The sequence below is a fragment of the Drosophila elegans genome, unplaced genomic scaffold (genome assembly GCF_018152505.1).
Source record: "Drosophila elegans isolate 14027-0461.03 unplaced genomic scaffold, ASM1815250v1 contig_149, whole genome shotgun sequence".
Lineage (NCBI taxonomy): Eukaryota > Metazoa > Arthropoda > Insecta > Diptera > Drosophilidae > Drosophila > Drosophila elegans.
Window position 1 is genome coordinate 818368 of NW_024545513.1, and position 20400 is coordinate 838767.

At 41.8% G+C, this 20400-nt stretch overlaps 4 protein-coding genes across 6 annotated transcripts; 2 read left to right on the plus strand and 2 right to left on the minus strand.

Moving 5' to 3' along the window:
• Positions 1-1795: 1795 nt before the first annotated feature.
• Positions 1796-9690, minus strand: LOC108135942 (sodium-dependent neutral amino acid transporter B(0)AT3). 2 transcript variants are annotated; one of them, XM_017256891.2, is made up of 7 exons: positions 9351-9690; positions 7915-8399; positions 7384-7697; positions 5789-6746; positions 5184-5387; positions 4339-4760; positions 1796-3797 (listed from the first exon to the last, which is right to left on the minus strand). In XM_017256891.2, exons 2-7 carry the CDS (start codon positions 8002-8004, stop codon positions 3599-3601), a joined length of 2187 nt encoding a protein of 728 aa, XP_017112380.1. In that variant the 5' UTR covers positions 8005-8399; positions 9351-9690; the 3' UTR covers positions 1796-3598. The 2 variants fall into 2 exon arrangements, with proteins under 2 accessions (XP_017112380.1, XP_017112381.1); XM_017256892.2 differs by having other exon boundaries at positions 7915-9690.
• Positions 9691-10470: 780 nt separating this feature from the next.
• On the plus strand, positions 10471-12912 carry LOC108135940 (alanyl-tRNA editing protein Aarsd1-A). The gene is made up of 3 exons (XM_017256889.2): positions 10471-10619; positions 10680-11446; positions 12295-12912. Exons 1-3 carry the CDS (start codon positions 10581-10583, stop codon positions 12812-12814), a joined length of 1326 nt encoding a protein of 441 aa, XP_017112378.1. The 5' UTR covers positions 10471-10580; the 3' UTR covers positions 12815-12912.
• A 261-nt stretch (positions 12913-13173) lies between these two features.
• On the minus strand, positions 13174-13970 carry LOC108135941 (mitochondrial import inner membrane translocase subunit Tim29). The gene has a single exon (XM_017256890.2). It carries the CDS (start codon positions 13835-13837, stop codon positions 13262-13264), a length of 576 nt encoding a protein of 191 aa, XP_017112379.1. The 5' UTR covers positions 13838-13970; the 3' UTR covers positions 13174-13261.
• A 226-nt stretch (positions 13971-14196) lies between these two features.
• Positions 14197-18578, plus strand: LOC108135944. 2 transcript variants are annotated; one of them, XM_017256896.2, is made up of 7 exons: positions 14197-14295; positions 14369-14602; positions 15278-16353; positions 16416-16539; positions 16601-16791; positions 16851-17032; positions 17862-18578. In XM_017256896.2, the coding sequence occupies exons 2-7, from the start codon at positions 14407-14409 to the stop codon at positions 18001-18003; spliced, it is 1911 nt and encodes a 636-aa protein (XP_017112385.1). In that variant the 5' UTR covers positions 14197-14295; positions 14369-14406; the 3' UTR covers positions 18004-18578. The 2 variants fall into 2 exon arrangements, with proteins under 2 accessions (XP_017112385.1, XP_017112387.1); XM_017256898.2 differs by having other exon boundaries at positions 15281-16353.
• The last annotated feature ends 1822 nt before the right edge of the window (positions 18579-20400 follow it).

A 20400-nucleotide genomic window follows, 5' to 3' on the forward strand; every position in this document is an offset into this window, starting at 1 on the left:
TTTTTAACTATGCATATATCTATCTTTACCTGTGCCGGTGCTATCTCTTTCTCTCTCCGTTGCCTCTCTTTCTTGCCTTTTCATATAACAAATTTGAGTGCATTGTTATTTATGATTTGTTATCCCTTGCAGAGGGTACAGTATTATTTGTGTTTCAACTTTTTTAACAACAAACTCCTTTATTAAAACTATGACTAACAAGTTAAATATATATTTTAAATACCCTCTAACAGCGTTCTTATATAAGTCAGACGTGTTTTTAATGCACTTTTTAAGCCATAACAAAAGTAAGTAACCACGCAATCAAACATTGCTGCCTGTCATGTATTTATCAATATATTTATTTAATATAACACTTATTAATGCTTCCGAGTACGATATTGATATTGAATAAATAAAATTTTAACAGGTGATAAAGGTTATTGCCATCCAGATTAAGAATTGAACAGTTTGGTAAAATAAAGGCTTAAGCAACTTTAAAGTTTAAATGTTTAAGTTTTTATTGAGAATTTTTTTGTGTCCCCACTTCTATGGGCCATATTAAAAACCGAAATTTCCGCTTATATTTATAAGTACAAACAATAAACAAAAACTTTCCTCCATGCGGCTCCGCTCGCTGAACAATTGCCAATGGATTTGTGCTTTTAATTACACTTAATACCAAAGTGTTTATGCAAAGGAAAAGAAGAAACCGAAAGAAAGACGCCTCGAATTTGTGTGCAATCAACGGAATGTAAAACGCGGAGTATGCAGAAAGTACGAGTGCAGCTCAGCAGCAGCAACATGCAACAGGCACTGCAGCTTGTAATTTACCGCTAATTCGATGTGAAGTGAGACGTCCGACGATGGCGACCATATACCGCCCGTACCCGGTCCGCTCGTACCGCCCATACCGCCCATCTCGGTGGCCACTTGGTGGTCACTTGGCCAGTTTGTTTCCGCCTGTTGCGCTCCGCTGAAATCACAAGGGCTGCTGCAGGCGTTGCCCAATGCAGATTACCGTTGCGCATGCCCACAAACACAAGTGCACTGAAAAAAACTAGAAACAAATTATGAATATATAGGCACTTTTTAAATGTGATAAAACTATTTTACAAAGCAGGGGTGCGCAGAACTGCTGGCAGTGCTTTTACCGTTAGAAAACACTCGTGGAGGCGAGAAACAAAGACAGTGTAGAGTCAAAGAAAACAAAACAAATTGGCGATCAAAAAAAAGGTAAATGAAATTGTTGTTGCCTTGCCTCGGTCTTATCAGCAAAGAAAAGTGACCGCAAGGAAGAAACGAAAAATTGTTAGTGTGTCGAATTGTGCCTAGCAAGCTAGTGTGCAGTTACAAGAACAAATGTAAGCACAGTGAGCACATAGGCATGAGCACCCGTGGTACAAAGTTTCTCAAAAATAAACATTTTTGATGAAGAGCTATTGATGTTTTTTTTTTTTTTTGGTGAGTACAAAACTGAAATCCATTTTGACAGTCATGAAGAAATTAAAAACTTTTTAAACAGAAAAATAAAAATGTTGGGAATATTATTTTTCTCTGTGGACAGAAACTGGCCAGGCTTCACTGAACTTGAAGCACTTAAAAGGAACTTTATAAGTTGTTGTGACTTCTGGAACTGCAAGGGAGCTTTGAAGTTAATGGAACGTTAAAGGTAATTATTAGATTTTTAAGATTTTATATAAGATGAAGAACGGCCAATTAGAAATAAAGTAGGACCCAATGCAAATTGAAAAACAAAATACATAACTGAATAAATCCCATCATTTAAATTTTCCAATTGAAATACATTATGAACTTAAATTTTATTTTGTTTATTGTCATTTAGTTGGAATTTTCGTTATTTTTATCAGTTGCGAATTAAACATTGGTAAATTATGATACGTGGTATAATCTTTATCATCGTTTCATGTGTTCAGTACGAATGAGTGAATTTTACATCAATTACGAGACCCTTGAAAGCGAGTAAAATAATGATAACAATATAGTAATAATAATAGAATCTCTTCGAGTAATTATATAGTTATTGCTTCGACGTAAATATATTTATGCTTTTGTTTTATACTTCACTTTTTGGATTTTTTCAAACTGTGGGTTGTGTTGTGTTCTTTATATATCGCATCTGTTTCGTTTTGGTTTAAAACTCGTTTCGTAGGGGTTCTTTATTGTCAACATCAATAACACTTAATACATGTATAATATATGTTTTTTTTTGGCTCTAAATAGATGTGTATAATATATCGATGTAAATATACCATAAATAAATGTAGAATTTATAATACAGTGAAATCAATTGCTTTCTGGGCGAGTGAATTGATTTAAAAGGGTTTTCTATTTTGCTTGATTTTTAAAATGGCCGTGTTCCTTGGAAAATAAAGTCCAAAACGTGTACATGATCTTTTAAAACGAATTCACACACCCGATAGCAGCATTTCAAGACCCATAAATATATTTTTATTTATATTCGTTATTTTGTATAATAATAATTCTTTAATGCGATGATATGGTGAGTCATAAAACCCAAAGCTGCCTTCTCCAGTTATGTATAGTATATGTATATAGAGTTCCTTTTCCACCTAGTTGAACGGTTGCGTTTGCGTTTTGTTAATGTTAATGTTAATGTAAATATATATATATACCATATAATCTCGAGTGTGTAGATCATAAGTACAATGGAGTGGAGAGCTATGGCGATGAAATCGGATATCAACAAGTAATTTTAATCGTATAGCTTTTGATTGGAGCAAAACATAACATATCTCCCATGCTTCCATTTCTCTATAACACTGAGACGTTAAAGTGGTTTGTTAAAGTTTTAAGCATAGTTTCGGATGTGATATGATTTCGTCTGCACGAGCAACATTATCCTCGATAAACAACAGTAAACACAGAAAGCCGAGCTGATCACAACAGAGAATGAACTGTGCTAGGTATAAAGTCAAAGGTCAAAGTCACTATATCATAATTATATAGGTATATATCTCTTATAGGTGGTGCTCTATGCTCGCATGATATGGTCAAATCAAACAATTAAGTCTAGAATACAGCGTAGTTATCGTATATAGATATATCGTATATAGTCAGCAAGTCGTGCATTTTGCATTTTGATGTGGCAAAGAGTGCGGTTTCTCTTTGCTGGCGAAATCGGATATGTAGACCCTATAAGGGTGGCCCTTTCGAAAAAGAAACCCAAAAGTAAAGGTAAAATGGTTTAATGGTAAAATGGTGAACAATAATCGCATATATATATGGCCACATGGTAATGAAGTTATGCGGAAATATTTCCATTGATTACGGCCTTTGTTTTAATGTTTTCTGATTTTCTATAGCTTTCTGCTTGAATGAAACCGCGCATCCAGCGTCGAGTTTTTACCTACTATTGCTATTTTCCTATTTTCCTTGTTGTGGCTGCTTTGCTTTATTTGTTATGTTTTTTTAACAGTCTTTGGGACCATATAGGAGTGTTTTTTATATCGACGCCGCTAACATCGGTGAGTGCTTAGTTATTGTCCATATTTACATCGATATTCGTTATATTTCATTGGGTTCTGATCGGGCTTATTGTCGTTGTTGTTCATTGCGATTGGGGACCCCTTGGGGCCTACTCCTCCTCCTCGAGGGACTTCTCGGGAAGTCCGTACTTGGGGCAGCACATGCCCTCCGTTCCGTCCATGTTGAAGCAGAAAATGCTGCGTTCCAGTTCGGTCGGCTCGTGGGGCACAATGCCATGGACCTCCCTGAGCTCCGCCTCGGGGAACCAGGCTGGATCCGAGTCCTCCACCACCTTGATGCCGCACAGACTGAAAGCCGCAAAGTGGATTAAACTTAAATTAAAATCAATCAAGTTTGGAGCCTTAAATAACATTAATTCCTGTTTTACAGACTAATCTACATTCAAATTAGCATACAAACTGTTGAGCCAATTTATCGATTATTAAATTATTTAAGATCCAGAAATCAATTCAATCTGTATTGATGGCTTTGTAAATATTTCATAAACATGTTCAAAATAATGCCTAAATAGAAGAAGGTATTATTTGCCTTTTATGACTATTTACAATTGAAAAAATAAAAAATTAAAAAATCGACATTTATTGGTTATTAACTTAATAAAGATCCCGAGATCATATAAACCCATTTTGATGGGCTTGTAAATGTTTAATAAACATGTTTGCTACCTTGTCTTTGTTATTAAATTATAAAAAATTGTGCCCAAAAAAAATGAAGAAGAAGGTTCTATTAGCCATTTATGACAAAAATGTCTAATAATGGATATATAAAAAAAAATCAAAAAATCTAGCTCCCAAAATGCAATTTTTTTATACAGATTTAGGTACTCACCGCAGCACCGCCACAATGGGGATCCACAGGATGGACGAGAGGATCAGGAAGAAGGCGACGACGATGCACCAGTGGGGCCACTCCTGGTTCTCGGAGGCACCCTTGGCCCCGATCCATGCGGGGTAGCTGCTGCCCTCGGTCAGCAGTTGGTAGAAGGAGGCCAGCAGGATGGTGACCATCGCACAGGGCGACAAGTACTTCCAGCAGAACATCCAGTAGAAGTTCGGGCGCGACCCGGTCATCATCTCTATGTCGTCCGAGAATCGCCGCACTCCATAAATATAGCTGATGGACAGGCACTCGAAGAGCGCTATGATCAGCAGAGGGAAATTGCCGGCGAAACTGTCCATGAGCTGGAAAATGTAGCTGCCAGCTCCGTTGGCAAAGCACATGGAAATCAGGCAGCAGGAAAAGCAGAGGCCCTGGAATAAATCAGTTTCATTGAAAACATGTTGTTTCATAAAACAAACACAAAGGTATGCATATTGGATGTTCTTTTAAAATATAGTGAATATTTTAATCACTTAAATGAGGAATGAGAAATGCCAATAAACTTTCTTTTTTAAAAATGATTCTCATAATTAACAAAAGTCGGAAAAATACTATATTAAAAACATTATACTATTTATTTCAATATAGTAAATGAAAGCCTTTTAAATGCAAACAAACTTTCTTTTAAAAAAAATGGTTCTTTAGGAATAACAGTATTAAAATAAAACTGGGCTCAACATATAAAAAACAATATACTATTTCATCTTACATAGATGATTTAATATATTGGGATCAGTAGTATATGGGTCTATTAGAATATACATTATTTTAGCAACCAATTCCGAAATTCTCACCCCCACAATGTACTCCTTTGGCAGATTTGGGAACAGCTTCATGTCCACCAGCGAGGTGACCACGCCCTCGAGAGTTCCGAACTGCGAGTCGATTCCCAGGGTGAAAAGCATCAGGAAGAATAGTACCGCCCAGAGTTGGGCGCCCGGAAATTGATTGATCGCCTCCGTGAAGATGATGAAGGCCAATCCAGTGCCAGATGCACTCTGAAAATGAATATACGAAATTAGAATAGTACCAAAACCAAGTAAGTGGAAATTATTCAAGTTCCTTTGCTTAAATTACATTGCCATTAGCCAGATATTTATGTATTATTATTTATTTATATTATTACGATCTTGTTATATTCTTTTTAAATTTGGGAACACTTGGCGTATGAGTAACTTTGTGAGACTCATATCCTTACAAAAATTACTCATACGTCAAGTGTTACAAATTAAAGTCAATGGCGTTTAGAATATTTATAAGAAGTTATATCAGGAAGAAAACGTTTATCACGAACTCTTAGTCATTATGTATAGTTTATAGGTAATGGAGGAACTCCCATCTTTCTTAGCCAGCGAATGATGCTGAAGAATTCGCGTTTCCCCTACTCTTATATACTCACATTGGCCAGCTCGGTTTGCAGATCACATACGGGCAGGTTGTGCGTCCTGTTCTGGGCCATCAGCCCGTTCCGCTCCTCGGTACAGCGGTCAAAGGTGGCCGTGGCCTTGAACCCGATGACCGAGAACACCACCACGCCCGCGAACATGGAGGTGCCGCAGTTCGTGAGCGACACGAGCAAGGCGTCCCTGTAGCAGTTGTTGTTGGCCGGATTGTACGAACTGAAGGCGATCAGTCCGCCGAAAGCCAGGCCCAGCGAGAAGAAGATCTGGGTGCCGGCCTCCAGCCAGACCACCGGATCCAGGAGCGTCTCCCAGCGCGGCGTGAACAAGTGGGCCACCCCGTCGGCGGCTCCCTTCAGCGTGATGCCACGGAAGAAGAATATGATGAGCACCACGTAGGGGAAGATGGCGGTCATGTAGACGATTTTGCCGGACGACGTGATGCCCTGCACCATGCAGATGTAGACCAGGAACCAGGAGACGATCAGCGCAATGGCCATGTGGTAGTTGAAGTTCTCCGGCAGGTCCACCGACTCCGAGCACTGCAGCGTGGTGCGGTACCAGTAGAACTGCGTCGGCGACGAGGCCACGCACTCCGGCTCGTGGTCATAGGTGAAGTTCTTGTACAGCCGCGTCGGACAGTCGGCCCACGGCAGCGGCGACTCGAAGCTGTGCAGCAGGTAGATCAGGCACCAGGCGATGATCGTGTTGTAGTACAGGGCCACTATGTAGCTGACCACCGCCGACGAGATCCCGATGCCGCCCAGATACGGCGACACCTGGCTCCACACCCCGATCGCCCCCTTCCGCAGTCGCTGGCCAATGGCCAGTTCCAGGTAGAATATCGGTATGCCCTGGATGCACAGCATGATGAAGTACGGCACCAGGAAGGCCCCGCCCCCGTTCTTCTGGGCCAAATAGGGGAAGCGCCACACGTTCCCCAGGCCAACGGCATAGCTGTGGATGTGCATGAGGGGGGAAAATCAATTACTGGGATTATAATATTCAGGAATGAGTCTTCGTATTCATGCCCTCAAAATGAGAAAGTCTGATCAAATTAATATGAACTGCAACATATGAGAAATACATTTTTTACAAAATGATCTATGAATACAATTAACAAAACAAACTTTGCTAAATATGACACTTTTTAGAATTTCCATAGAAGTCAAATAAAAATTTCAGAATTTTGTATAAAATTAATATTACAATGGTCTTTACAATGTAGGTCGAAAAATCCAACCTGATTCAGGAAATGACATTACAAATTTTTTGTAAGGTACCAATGATTAAGAGTAATTAACAGACTCTAAGGGCTATGTTAAGTGTATGTTAAGTGACAGCTGCAGAAGATAACAGGGGCTTAACAGAAGTAAAATAACTTTTTTTCTCAGACAGAAACATTCGTATAGATTCAATTTACCGACTCACTGTTGGGTTTAATGGCTTTTTGGTCGAGTTAGTGTTTTATAATGATATTTTGAATTAAGTCCAAAATCTGTAAGAATCAAAACCTTCTGGTAGTGGAATTTCCACTTAGACTTCTGTTTTGTGAGCATGAACAAGGGAGACCTAAGGCTGTAAGGCAACGCACCCGATGGTGGCCAGCAGGAACATGATCTTGCTGTCCCAGGACTCGCGCTCCTCGCCCTCCTTTTCGCCCTCGACGATGTCCTGCTGATCGGCGGCGACGGCGGAGGCGTTGGCCACCAGCTCGGCCTTGGCCTTCGAGGTGCTCGCCTCCGAGCCGAAGGGCGGCGGGTCCTGCTCCAGCTCCGAGGACTCGTCGAAGGCGTCCGACATGAAGCCCTGGTTGGTGGCCCCATACAGTGGCTGGTGGTGGTGCAAGGATGTGTGGTGGTGGTGGCCGACGCCATGCTCCTTCGATACCAGGCGACCTCGCAGTTCCTGTCAAAGTTAATTGTGTTTAGTGATGTAATTTGTTTTTTTTTGCCAAAAATAACCACATTTTCTAACAGCTTTATAAGAAATCTTATTCATACTTGTTACTTTTAAATATGTATCTTTACATAAGTTTCAAATATTTTTAACTTGAAAATAGTATTCATTTGAAGCATATCTTTGGCCTTAATAACTGCCTAAGGACACGGTCCCCTTCACTTACCCTCAGTTCCAGCTGATCGATGCTCTTCTGGCTTTTGAGGACTATATCCCGGGAGCTTTGACGACGCAATAACTGAGCTGTGTTGGCCATGATTGCGTTTTATTATTATTTCGACTTATTACAGAGTACTAGATTTGTGTGCGTGTGTGTGGGTGCTGTGTGGGTATGTGCGTGTGTGTCTGTGTGTGTGGGCCTAAGTGTGCTAAATCACTTCCGTTTCCGTTTCTTCAAATTTTCCTCAGTTTTCACTCCTTTTGGCGCCACCTGGTGTTGCGTTCTGGCAACTAGCTACTCAATGGACATTTTTCGTAGCATACTTATATGGGTGGCTAAATCAATCGCATTTTAAGCCCTTTCAGTTGTGTTTTAGTTGGTCTATTTTTAGGTCTGGTATTGTGTTTTTACTGTGGCTTGGTGCTTTTGTTAGTGCTTAATTGCAGGTGATAACGGTGCATTAGTAGTAGACGCCATCGCTGTGCCGCTAGCTGTTTTTTTCCAAGTGAAATATGTGTTACTAATAATTGTATACAACTTGCATGCACAGAAAGAAACAACTTCAATACTCAAAGAAATAAGTGAAAGTTGGAGGGGATTATTCGTAGTAATATTATTAAGTACTTTATGAAACTTATCTTGGATTTAAAAAAGAAAATGTCAATTTTTTAAATACGTCTTAATTGATTAAAAATTATTCATTTAAAATAAAAAACTACTGATTTTATGACAGTTAGTTAAAACTAGATGAAAAGAGTTGCATCAATATATTTTCATAACGAATTTTACTTTGATTTATTTAGTATTTTATGAAACTTATTTGCTTATCTTGGATTTCAAAAACCAATGACAATAAATCTGTTTACCAACTTGCTAGTATTTTTTGATTTAAACAGGAATTTATAATTATGACAGTATGTTTAAAATACATGCAAAGAGTTAAATCAATATTTTTGATAACAGATTGTTCTTTGATTATTAGAAATGTAAAATCATGTTAAAGTTCTAATATTTTCTAGATAATTCAATGCAATATAGTAGTTCAAAACCTGTTAAATATTTATTTAATTTAAAATCGTTTAGATTAGAATAATTTTTCCATGTGTGCTTTCCATCAATCAAATCATGCAAAGGAAAACGATCCACACACATTGGGGCATCTATGGGGTTTGCGTGACTGGGTCTAAGTCCACACAATAAATCAATCAACGGTGAGTCCTTTTTAACCCACCATCGCCCCCTCAACATTTTCCGCCCACTCACTAATGTAGTGTAATGAAATTTACTTTCATTTTCGACCTGCAATTAGTTTAGGCCAAGTTTGCCAGGGCGATGGAGGTTAAATTATCAGGTGGAGTGCAATATTTTTTCGTTGACATGGAGACCTACATTTCCTCTCTACTCTAGCATGCTTTTAAAGATAATTTAAGGGGCAGCTTTACTTTGTTTGCCCTTTTCGGGGAGGAATATGTAGTATCCCTTGAATTGTTAACCGTCAAATTCTCACTTATATAACCGAAGAAAACACGCGAAAAAAAATGGAGTCGCACTAAAACAAACAACGAGCGTTCGGCCGATAACGGTGAAGGGAGGGGGGTTGCTTATTATCCTTTGATTATCCTTCGATTAACAACGGCAGGTGGTTGCATTAAAACCTTTTTAAAGACCGATTCCGTTCGCTATTCGCTCCCTTCGCTATCCCGTGACTCTGATTGGAATAACGTAACGGTGTGTCGTAACGGGACGTTGGCAGGAAACTGTTGAGCAGCAAGGGACGTAACAACCCGAATAGCTGGACGAAAAGGATAATGGATAACGGGCGATAACAGGAGTAAACGGCAGAGAGAGAGGAGATGAAAACGTGAAAAGAGCAGCGCAGACGCAGTTTCACATTGCCTGAATCCGAGCGAGAGGGCAGATGGTAAACAGAATTAGGAGAGAAATAAGACAACCAAAAATAAGTAAATTAACTAGCAAATTATCTCATTTTTGTCCCATATTTTAAGGCCATAAATACAATATTTCCAACGTAACGTTATCCAATTAAAATCCGTATCAATTAAATTGAATATACATTTTGCATTCCATATTTAAAAGTTTCATTCAGTTCTGTCATTAAGCAAAGGCGTTAGTACTTTCCCCAAATTGAACTTTCCGCGTTAGTTATTTATAAGAAAGTGCTGCACAGTGCGTAAATAGTTTTTATAAATTAATTTAGTGTAAGCAGTGACTGTGAAACAACAAAATGCATATCAGTGAAAACTATGTGAAATACATTTATGCAATATTAACTGATAATTCATTTAAATATATATCTGGTTGCATGATTTTAAAAAAGAATAAATATACATATTTTATAACTTAGTCAACCAAACAATATTGGCAAATGTGATTTGTGTCTTTTCAAATGCCAACGATTTGTGTTCCATGTTCTATAAAATGTACAATTTTTATATAGCGATATAGTTATATGAAATACCGTGACCGTCAGTCAGTGACTCGTTACTCGTGACAGCTTATCGGTGATTATCTGCTATCTGCGCATCTCTGGAATGAACTGGCGGTGCAGTGAAGTGAACTAGCCGCCAAATGAACACTTGTTGATGGAACCTCTCATAAATTGTTTATTATTTCGATAGGCGAACTGGGAATTGCGTGCATTGAATGAGAAGATGGTGTTCAAGTGCCAGGAGGACAGCTTCCTGAAGCAGGTAACCCTGCTGAGTACCCCCGTAGTTACATAATTCGTAACCTAATTGATTGATCAACAGTTCAAGACGAAAGTCGTGAGCAGTGAGTTCGCCACCTTGGACTGGACGAGTCCGCAGGGAGAGGTCCAGAAACTGAAGGGTTTCCAGGTGGTCTGCGAGGATACGATACTGTTCCCCGAGGGCGGTGGCCAGCCCTGCGACTACGGAACCCTCGGCGGATTCCCCGTGCGCAATGTCCAGCGGAAGGGCACCACGGCCGTCCACTTTGTGGAATCGCCGACGAGCTTCGAGCAGGACTCGGAGGTGCTCCAGCAACTCGACTTTCCCCGGCGACTGGACCACATGCAACAGCACTCGGGGCAGCACCTGATAACCGCCCTATTTGACAGGGAGTTCAAGTACGACACGACCTCCTGGTCCCTGGGCTCCAGTGCCTCATACATCCAGCTGAGCACGCCCCATCTCATCAGTCGCGAGTCGCTGGACCTCATCGAGCGGCAGGCCAACGACCTGATACGCGAGGGCCGCGAGGTCAGCGTGGTCCTGGTGGACCCCGAGGTGGCGCAGGAGTTCCAGGATGCCCGAGCCCCGCGCGGACTGCCCAAGGACCACGAGGGGCTGGCCCGCGTGGTGCGCATCGCGGGCATCGAGAGCAACATGTGCTGCGGCACCCACGTCACGAATCTCTCCCAGCTGCAGTGCATCAAGCTGCTCTGCGCCGAGAAGGTGAAGACCAACGTGCTCGTCCACTTCGTCGTCGGCGAGCGGGTGCTGCAAAAGCTGGGCGAGGTCTTCCAGCGGGAGCAGCAGCTCACCCAAGCCCTCAAGTGAGTGTTCCTCAGGTATTCAGCAAGGGTTTCTCCCCTCGCAACTTTGTAGCCACTAAGAATAGTTTATGCCATAGACATTGCACACTTTGATCTTGGCTCATACTTATTAGATCTGTTTTTACCATATATAGACTTTCAATTTATTTCTATCGTTTAAATTTGATATTGCCAAGATCTGCATTCAATTTACCTTTATTCATAGCTAGCCTGCTTCACCAAGATTTCATCAAGCTATTGCCCTTTACATCCTTATCATTCCGATTTAAGACTAAATATTGCTAAAAGCTTTCAAAAAACATTTACAGACTGGGATAGCACGAGGAACGCTTTTTAAATTCACTTTATCCATTTTATTTTTAACTTCTTAGAACTGATAATGCCAAGATCTATACTTAATATCACATTACTAAAACAGTTTTGATAATTTTATAGCTGAAAAAAACTTGGTTGGTATTTATGATTTCTAACAATTTATTTAATTTAATTTATAATAAAGATTATTCAAAATTTGAAATTTATTATAACACAATTAAATAAAAAATGCCATTTCAATTATTTGTAAAACTGAAAATATAAGTACCAAAATTATTTTGAACTTAACATCATAACAATAAATACATATGGTATATTTTAGAATTGATGATATTGTTACCATATCAAGATAATTAATATTTATAATATAATTAATATTTTAAATAATGTACAAATTCTAACTGAAGTTGATATGTCACTAATATCCGTAAAAGATTATATTTCTGATAAATATTTGTGATCTATCTTATAATATTTATTAATTTGTAAGAATTTTCGACAGTATACTCACCGACTAGTTTGTTATTTTACAGAGGTGGCCCGGGCCAGCACTTGGAGCTCGTCCAGAAGTTGCAGCAGAATGTGAAGGGCAGTCGCAAGTACTTCGTGCAGCTGCTCAAGGACTTCGCCACCGCCGAGGCCGAGCGGCTGGAGGATCTGCCCAAGAAGGAGCGGCCCAAGTACTTCGCCCTCCATCGACGCGACGGCATCGAGGTGGACTTCATCAACACATTCTTGCGGCTGGCGCCCGCAGAGGGAATCCTCTACTTCCTCACCGTTTCCGAGGGCGTTGCCGCCGGCAGCAGTGCCAAGGGCCACCTGGTGCTGCGCGGGGATCCGGAACTGGTCGAGAAACTGGGCCCCCAGTTCGTGGAACTGCTCGAGGGCAAGGGCAACGGCAAGGAGGGCAGCTTCCAGGGCAAGATCAACAACCTGGCGCGGCTGCAGGACTGCCAGGATCTGCTGGAGGCGCACTTCAAGCCAAAGAAGATCGTAGAAGCCCCATCAGCAGCCCCGCCTGCAAATGGCGCTGAGTTGGACAAGGAGGAGTAGAGCAACGTTCGGCAGTGCCCCCCATCCAATATACAATATTTGTATGGTATTAGAGAACATAAATGTTCGAAAATAAATGTTGGCTATTTTTTAAAGCACTTGAAATCAATCTTTCAATTAAGAAAATCGCAAAGCTCTCACTTATCTGGACATTGGATAGGAATAAACAAGTTTATGGTTTTTTTAATTAAAAAAAAGCACTTGCCAATCAAATTTCGTTATAGATACTTTGAGTGATCTATTTGCAAAGCAGATTTATATAGAGTTTAACTGACCTCTAAACTATTTTCAGTTGCCATTTCCGTAAGCTAAAACAATACTTACTATTACTATTATAGTATTAAATGGAAATGGAAACGTTTTCCTGTACTAAAAACATACATATATTGTATTCCCTTGGTTGAACAACATGGTATCAATAACAACGAGTGGTGTCAATATGGAGGATCACAGGTAGTTGACATCGTAGTTGCGCATCTTCCAGTCGAGGCGCCAGTACTGGTTCCAGAAGCCCACGTCGATGATCCTCTCGTGGAAGTTGAGGAGCCCCACTTTGGTGTACTCGCAGATGGCCGGGTATGTGCAGTCGTCCTCGTCGTACAGATCCACCCACAGGATCGTGCAGATGCCCAGCGAGAGGAGTCGCAGTTTCTTCTGGTTGATGGCCCGCTCCAGGGTCAGCAGGTAATCGGCGGAGTCGGGGTTCTGGAGCTCGGTGGGCACGGTGATCATGCGGTTCGTGGACCGCCTTAGCAGGGTCATGAAGGCCTCCTCGCCGGGATTGTTGAGGCCCGCCTGGTACAGGAACAGCATGCCGGTGCCGTAGAGCAGCGCCTTCTTGGGCTTCGTGTAGGACTCCCGCACCACGCCCACCGCCACCTCCGAGTAGTCGCGCACCAGGCCCTTCCAGTACTGCACCCACTTCTCCACGACGGTGTCCTTGAAGCGCTCCGGCATCTGAACCCTGTCGGCCAACCTCTGGCGCAGTGCCGTTATGCGACCGCCCACGCGGAGGAACTGCATCTCCCAGCGGGTTTCGATTTTCAGTGATCAATTTGGAGGAAAGCCAGGTGGAATCGGAATCCCAGTGTTATCAAATAGACAGTGCGGGAAAACAGCTGTTCGGCTCGGCTCGGTTCGGTCCAGTGTGACCGTAGGCGTGCTGGCGCCAAATTACCAGGGCAGCGCGCGATGTATCGCGATGGCGGTATATCGATAGGCGTATTACAATACCCAATGGCGGGTTGGTTCAGTTTTATTTTCACTATTATTCATTTATTTAATTTTGTATAACCTGATTAGTTTTTACAAACCCAAAACCTAACAAATTCAAATTGAATTTAGCGAATCGATAGTTGTGGCCAAAATGACAAGGAGCAAGCCAACGATGTTATCGATAGTGCTGTCGCTGATGCTCTCTGCAAAATTATGTACAAAACTTGTTAAAACAAAATAAGCCCAGAAGCGAGCAGTTTAAAAAGGTAAGTGTGGGCAAATCGTAGCGAATGGGGCGTGGCGAATCGGAATATAACGCTGGCTTATCCAAATTCCCAGAAAGAGCGGCGTGAGTGTAGAATGCAATAATTGCTGCCATGAAAAAGGCGAAGGGATCGGGCTCCCTGGGATCGAAGGGATTATCCCGGGGATTATCTTCTGGTCTCGTGGTGTCCAAGGGCTCCTCAGGATCGGGATCAGCATCAGCAGGACTAGCGGAATCCTCGGTGGCAAAGCGAGCCGCCAAGGAGCAGCAAGAGCCGAAGAACAAGGAGTCGCAGGCAGCCAAGGAATGTGAGTACGACGCACTTCCCCTTTCCCATCCCCCTCCCCCTCCCTCTCCACTCACAAAGCTTGCAAAACAGTACATGTGCTCATTCCCATGCAACAACAGCAAAGGGCAAGAAAGTAGCACTCAGTTTTAATTCAAGCTTGATGTATGTATAAACACAGCAGAAGTGTCACCAAAAGTGGCTTAGTTTTAACTTAGTAATGCAAGCTATTGGAATTAGTTAAAATTATAAATTTTTTTTTTTTGAATTTTGATCGGAATATAATGTGCTCATTGCCATGCAACTACAGTAAAGGGCAAGAAATCAGCACTTAATTCAAATTCCTTACAGGATATTAGTGAATGATTTTAACTTGTATTTATTTTATGCAAGTTAAGCTATATATGTACATACATATGAACATGTGCAAACATATATCAGTGGTTGGAAAAAGAACATTACCTCTATTTGCTTAATTTTAGTTTAGTGCTGCAAGCTATCGGAATTTGTTAAACATTTAAAATATGCTCATTCTTAAGGAACAGCTGTGGTCAAGAAAATAGCTATATGAACAATGTATAAAGCAATGTATAGCAAACAATGTTTGTTTTGAAAGAACTTGTAATTACAATTTACCATTTTTCCGATTGGTCCATTTTATTTCAAATATAAGCTAATCTTGCCATCATCTCGTTAGCAGCTGCAGCAAAAAAGAAGAAGCCCTTGAAGGATGAGCCCTTGAAGGAGGAGCCCTTGAAGGAGGAGCCCTTGCAGGATGCACCCATGAAGGAGGAGCCCTTGCAGGCTAAGTCCATTGTCACAATCTCCATTCCGGCAATTGATAAGCTGCGCCGCTACTGCTTCATCGGCTCCACGGATTGCCCCGTCTACGCCCCGCCCACGCTGGACCTGGCCGTCGAGATTAGCTTCAGCACGCTGCGGGACCTCTGCGCCGAAGTGACCGACGCCGAGCTGGCCGAGTGCCTGGCGGGTGTGCTGGGCAGCGGACCGAATGCGGAGCACCTGCCGCGCCCGAACGAGCCGCTGCTCATCCTGGCCGTCTTCCTCAGCACGCGCGAGGACGAGAAGCAGCGCAAGTTGGTGCGCAGCAGGTTCCCCGACCTGATTACCAGCGAGTCGGACCTCCTGCTCTTCGTGCAGCTGGTGAGGCGCGTGCAGAAGCTGCTGGACCGCCAGACGCCCTTCAACCGCACGGTGCGCAAGGCCATCCTGGACTGGTATGGCCACCAGTCGGTGGACCGCCTGCTCCACCTCTGGTCGGTGGGCGACGGCACTCGGTGGGCGGCGCACCGCGATCTGCTGCACCGCTGTCACTTCCGGGATGCCGACTTCCGACCCGAGGTCATGGCCGCCCTGAAACTCCTCTCCTCGTCGCCCAAGGAGCTGGCCCAGTGGCCCACTTTCCTCACGCCCCTGGCCAACTGCCGTGCGACAATCGAGGGCGTGCTCAAGCTGCGCCTCCTGCAGGATCCCGAACAGGCGCTGCCCATTGTGAAGAAGCTGTCGCTCAGCTGGGAGCATGTGCCGCTGCAGCTGCTCAACGATCCGGCGCTGGCCAAGTTCCTTGTTCCGCGCATGACCTACGACCAGCTGCTCCAATGCTGGCCACGCCTCTCGCGGCTGCACAGCCAGGTGCGCGCCTTCGCCGATCAGCTGCTGGACGAGAAGAAGCTGAAGGCGGGCAATGTGCCGCCGGTGCGGCTCCTGCTGGAGGACATGCGCCTGCGGAGGCCCCGGAAGGTGGTGATAGTGGTAAAATCCATTGGCTTTTGATAGTCTCAAACTGTTCCTAATGCGAAACGTGCACTTTTCAGTGTCCAACGCGCACGCAAAGGGCGAATTTCCTACACAGCGTGTATGAGGCATCCTTTGGCCAGAACAAGGCGCTCGGCAGGCGGCTGCACATCACCCTCAATCTGGAGCAGTTCTACTTGGGCAGTAAGTGACGTCTCAATTAGACTAATCACCTGAATCACCCAATTTAAATCCTTTTCCCCAGAACACCTTTCCGGTCGCTGTCGCTCGCTCAAATACCTGGATGCCCTGGTGGCCCTGGCCTTTGGCTACTTCCGCAGCGATCCCAAGGTGACGGTGCAGTTCTGGCACGACCGCAGTGGCCAGCTGAAGACGCTGCCCTGGACCAAGGAGATGTCGCTGGCGGAGGCCACCGCCTGCTGCCAGAACCAGAAGGTTGTTAGCCATGCGCCCATGCGCTGGGAGCCAATCACTATAACGCTTATCCACTGCAGGTGCTCAAGACCAAGCAGACGCTGACGGATGTCCTGGACAGAGCGCTGGAGGATGAGAAGAACACGTACGATGTGTTCCTGGTGCTGGTGCCGGGTGCCGGGCGAGGGAATCCGGGCAACAATTCCAAGAGCTTGGCTGCCCTAATGGACGACTACCGTGAGAAGCGGAGCTCCAATGCCAAGTGAGTATTTGATGCTTAAAACATGCTGACACCCGATAGGTAAACTATTGCTACACGAATTTTAAACTATCGGGTATGAAAAATGTCTCAATAAGATGACTATAAAATGAATACCACGAAAGTAACAAAACAAATCTATGTGCCTTTCAAATAAGGCTTAGACTTCAGTTTTAGACTCTTGGGTATTGTAATTGTAGGCTCAAAAACTCAAAAAAAAAAAATGCTTACAAATAAAAAGGACTTTAGGTCATGACTTTGGTATCAAAATAAACTAAAACTACCTTAAATTAAAGGAAATAATTGGCATGGCTTCATCTCAAGGAAATTTTTACTTCACATTTGACACATTTTAGGTAACAGTTCCCCACCTAATGTTAAGAAAAAGGGTTAATTCGTATTAAACTAGAAAAAGAAATTTTGATTTTGGTTTTGGTCAAAGATGTTCATAAAAAACCAATGGAAACTTTATAGTATGGAATTAAAAGAATGTTTTGTTGTCTTTTCGTGAAGTAAAATCAAATTACGAAATTAAATTTGTATCGTTAGATAATCGCTTTATCCAGGATCGTGGTGGGTGTTTTTTTAAATTTTAATTTTACACTTTTCGGAAACATTTAGATGAAAAAACTTGGGTTTTTGCGTTTAGTGTTTAAAATTGTAAAACGATCGGTGCTGCACGTTAGAACTAAATATTTTGGAGTTATGATGGGCATGATATTGATTAGTGGTATAGGAATAAACCCAGCGTCTTTGAGATATGCATTCAAGTTCATAAAATAACAACACCGCCTGAGGGGATCCAGTTGATTAACCACTCGTGCCTCCGCAGATTCGTTATGGTGAGCCTGCGGCAGCATCACGCCTCCATGATGTATTCCGGCGCCCGCAACGAGAACCTGCTGGAACTGTGCAGCCTGGACGAGCACACGCCGCGCCTGATCAACGCGTTTGCCCGCAGGAAGTTCTACTAGAATGGCGGCAGTCTAGGCGGAGGCTGCAGAGGAGGAGGAGCCGCCTAGGGAATCATCGACGATTCCCAATTAATCACACAGCTGTTCCAAAGCAAAGCAGTTCCATTTGTTGAAGGACGATGGCCCCCGGTTCGTTGCCATCGGCCATCTCTCTCGCTTTCATAGACACTAGGTCCCGTCCACGCACCAGTCCAAGTCCCCATCCTAATCCCAATCACAATCCTGCTCCGAATAGTTCACATGTAACACATACACAATATTCGTAGAGCCAGGCCAACTAACATTACTACGTACATACGTATGTACTAATAATGGTAGTAGTTACACCCCGGAATCGAATCCACATTTGCAATCGGGTTAGATACTTTTAACGCTCGTTTTGTGTCATCACCTTTGTATTCATATTTGTATTTGTACTAGATTTGGTGGATTTATTTTTTCAAATCAAACTGAATCAACTGAACTGAACTCAATCTAAATTCAATTTGGATTTAAAACAATCTCAAAGCAAAAGCAAACGCAAGCGCAAACAACAAATAAACAAACAAAATAAAAAAAGAAAGAAAGAAAGAAAAACCGAAAAACAGAAAAAAAAAACAAAAACAAACAAATTGCCTTACAAACAAAAATGTTAGTAAAACTTTCATTTTAGTTTAGACTTTTTCAAAAATTGAATACTGGAACTGAAACTGAAACACAAATTATGGCATTTAGATAAAGTTAATGTTTAATGTAATCTAATCATATGGCCTATGTATCGAGTATTAATCTAACGTAACTTAAAATAGTCCAAGTCAAAGCAATAATCACCAATCACTAAGCAAATCCAGTTATAGCCTCAGATTATAGAATTATGTTGTGCTCGAATAGAAACGAATTAAATTAGCTAAATAGTCGAAACGCATACAAGGCAATAATATGAATGAAAATGAAAATGGAAACGGAAATGGAAATGGAAACTCCCAATGTGCCATACACACCACAAAAACACACACACACACACAAACCCCATGCACTCCACTCGATCAGTATATTTATTAAGATTGTGAAAAACGCCGAACCGAAACGAAACGAAACCATATAGAGAACAATAACGAAACGACGAGCAAACGCTACCAATTTGACTAAAATTAGTTAAGTGAAATTATACTCAAATTACGATTAAATTACATTTACTTGTATAGAAAGCATAGCAACCAATTTGGAAGATAAGCAAAAGCCAACCGAAAATAGGGAAATCGAAAAACGTAAATTTAACTAACCAGAGAAATCGAAACGATACGAAGGAAAACAGGAAATATTTCCACGGACATTTCTAAACAAATGTTTCCACACGCGTCTGTGAATTAAACCGTTGTGATCGCTTTAAATTTTGATTTATACCATACATACATAAATACAAAACTACAAACTATTGAGCACTGAATACTGAATACAGAATACGAACCGCAACAGGAAGCTATAGGTTATTCTATATAGTTTGTGAACTCGAAATATGGAAACCAGTTGGTGGAGCGTAACAGAAAAAGTACCTATACAACAAAAAGCTAAACTAAAACTGAAACTGATACTGCAAGCCAGCCAATCGAACCCCGAAATCCAGCAGAAACTACACAGAAGTATTCCAAAAATCCAGGATACGGTTCATCGAAGGAGCAGGAGTGGAAGGAAGGATCTACGGACTACCGCAGAACGTATACACTTTACAGATTGTTGAGGCAAGACCTGAACACTCGAACTTATTTGAATTTATTGTAACTTTAAGGCTCATTTGTACACTCTTTGAAAGAGTTTTAACCATAAAGAGGGAAATGCGGAAAGACCCAATGGAAAACACTGTGTTTTCCTAGTTTGAGGTCTTTTCCTATCATTTTGTTTTACATACATTTTTAATTTAAGTTTGACAAATTTATATATTAGCCTTAGCACACAAAATTTGTGGTCCGAATTTGATATACTCGTATGTAAGAGAAATCATTCCAATTTGAATATTATTCTTAATTTTTTTTTTGTATTTTTAGACATAAAACCCTTATACCATACAATCTTTTGTAAAGTGTATGCCACAAAGAAACTCAAACCAAACAGTTATTACAGTAAAGTTACCGAAAAAAAGTTAAACAATAAAACGCCAAGGAAACACATTTCAGTTAGGGGAAATTTAAATAAGAAAAATTATTACTGTTGTTGATCAAATCAAATCAATTTAAAGGAAACTAAAAACGAAAACTTAAACTAAAATACTGAAACTGAAATCGACTCGAAATGAAACGAAACGAATTGAATTGAATTAAATCCGTAGTAAAGCAGCAACAAGAAGCAAAACATCATGTGATATCTATTTCAAAAATAAATCAATTGACAAACTAAAGAGAAGAAACCCTAACCATAACGAAG

Bases quoted from the DNA above. Each gene is read 5' to 3' on its own strand.
- LOC108135942 (XM_017256891.2), bottom strand. From the start codon at position 8,004: ATGGCCAACACAGCTCAGTTATTGCGTCGTCAAAGCTCCCGGGATATA. The intron at 4,761-5,183 runs GTGAGAATTTCG...GATTTATTCCAG, and splicing joins CAAAGGAGTACATTGTGGGG to GGCCTCTGCTTTTCCTGCTG. The intron at 3,798-4,338 runs GTGAGTACCTAA...TGCGGCTTTCAG, and splicing joins CCCATTGTGGCGGTGCTGCG to TCTGTGCGGCATCAAGGTGG.
- LOC108135940 (XM_017256889.2), top strand. From the start codon at position 10,581: ATGGTGTTCAAGTGCCAGGAGGACAGCTTCCTGAAGCAG. The intron at 10,620-10,679 runs GTAACCCTGCTG...ATTGATCAACAG, and splicing joins AGGACAGCTTCCTGAAGCAG to TTCAAGACGAAAGTCGTGAG. The intron at 11,447-12,294 runs GTGAGTGTTCCT...GTTATTTTACAG, and splicing joins CAGCTCACCCAAGCCCTCAA to AGGTGGCCCGGGCCAGCACT.
- LOC108135941 (XM_017256890.2), bottom strand. From the start codon at position 13,837: ATGCAGTTCCTCCGCGTGGGCGGTCGCATAACGGCACTGCGCCAGAGG.
- LOC108135944 (XM_017256896.2), top strand. From the start codon at position 14,407: ATGAAAAAGGCGAAGGGATCGGGCTCCCTGGGATCGAAGGGATTATCC. The intron at 16,354-16,415 runs GTAAAATCCATT...TGCACTTTTCAG, and splicing joins CCCGGAAGGTGGTGATAGTG to TGTCCAACGCGCACGCAAAG. The intron at 17,033-17,861 runs GTGAGTATTTGA...GTGCCTCCGCAG, and splicing joins AAGCGGAGCTCCAATGCCAA to ATTCGTTATGGTGAGCCTGC.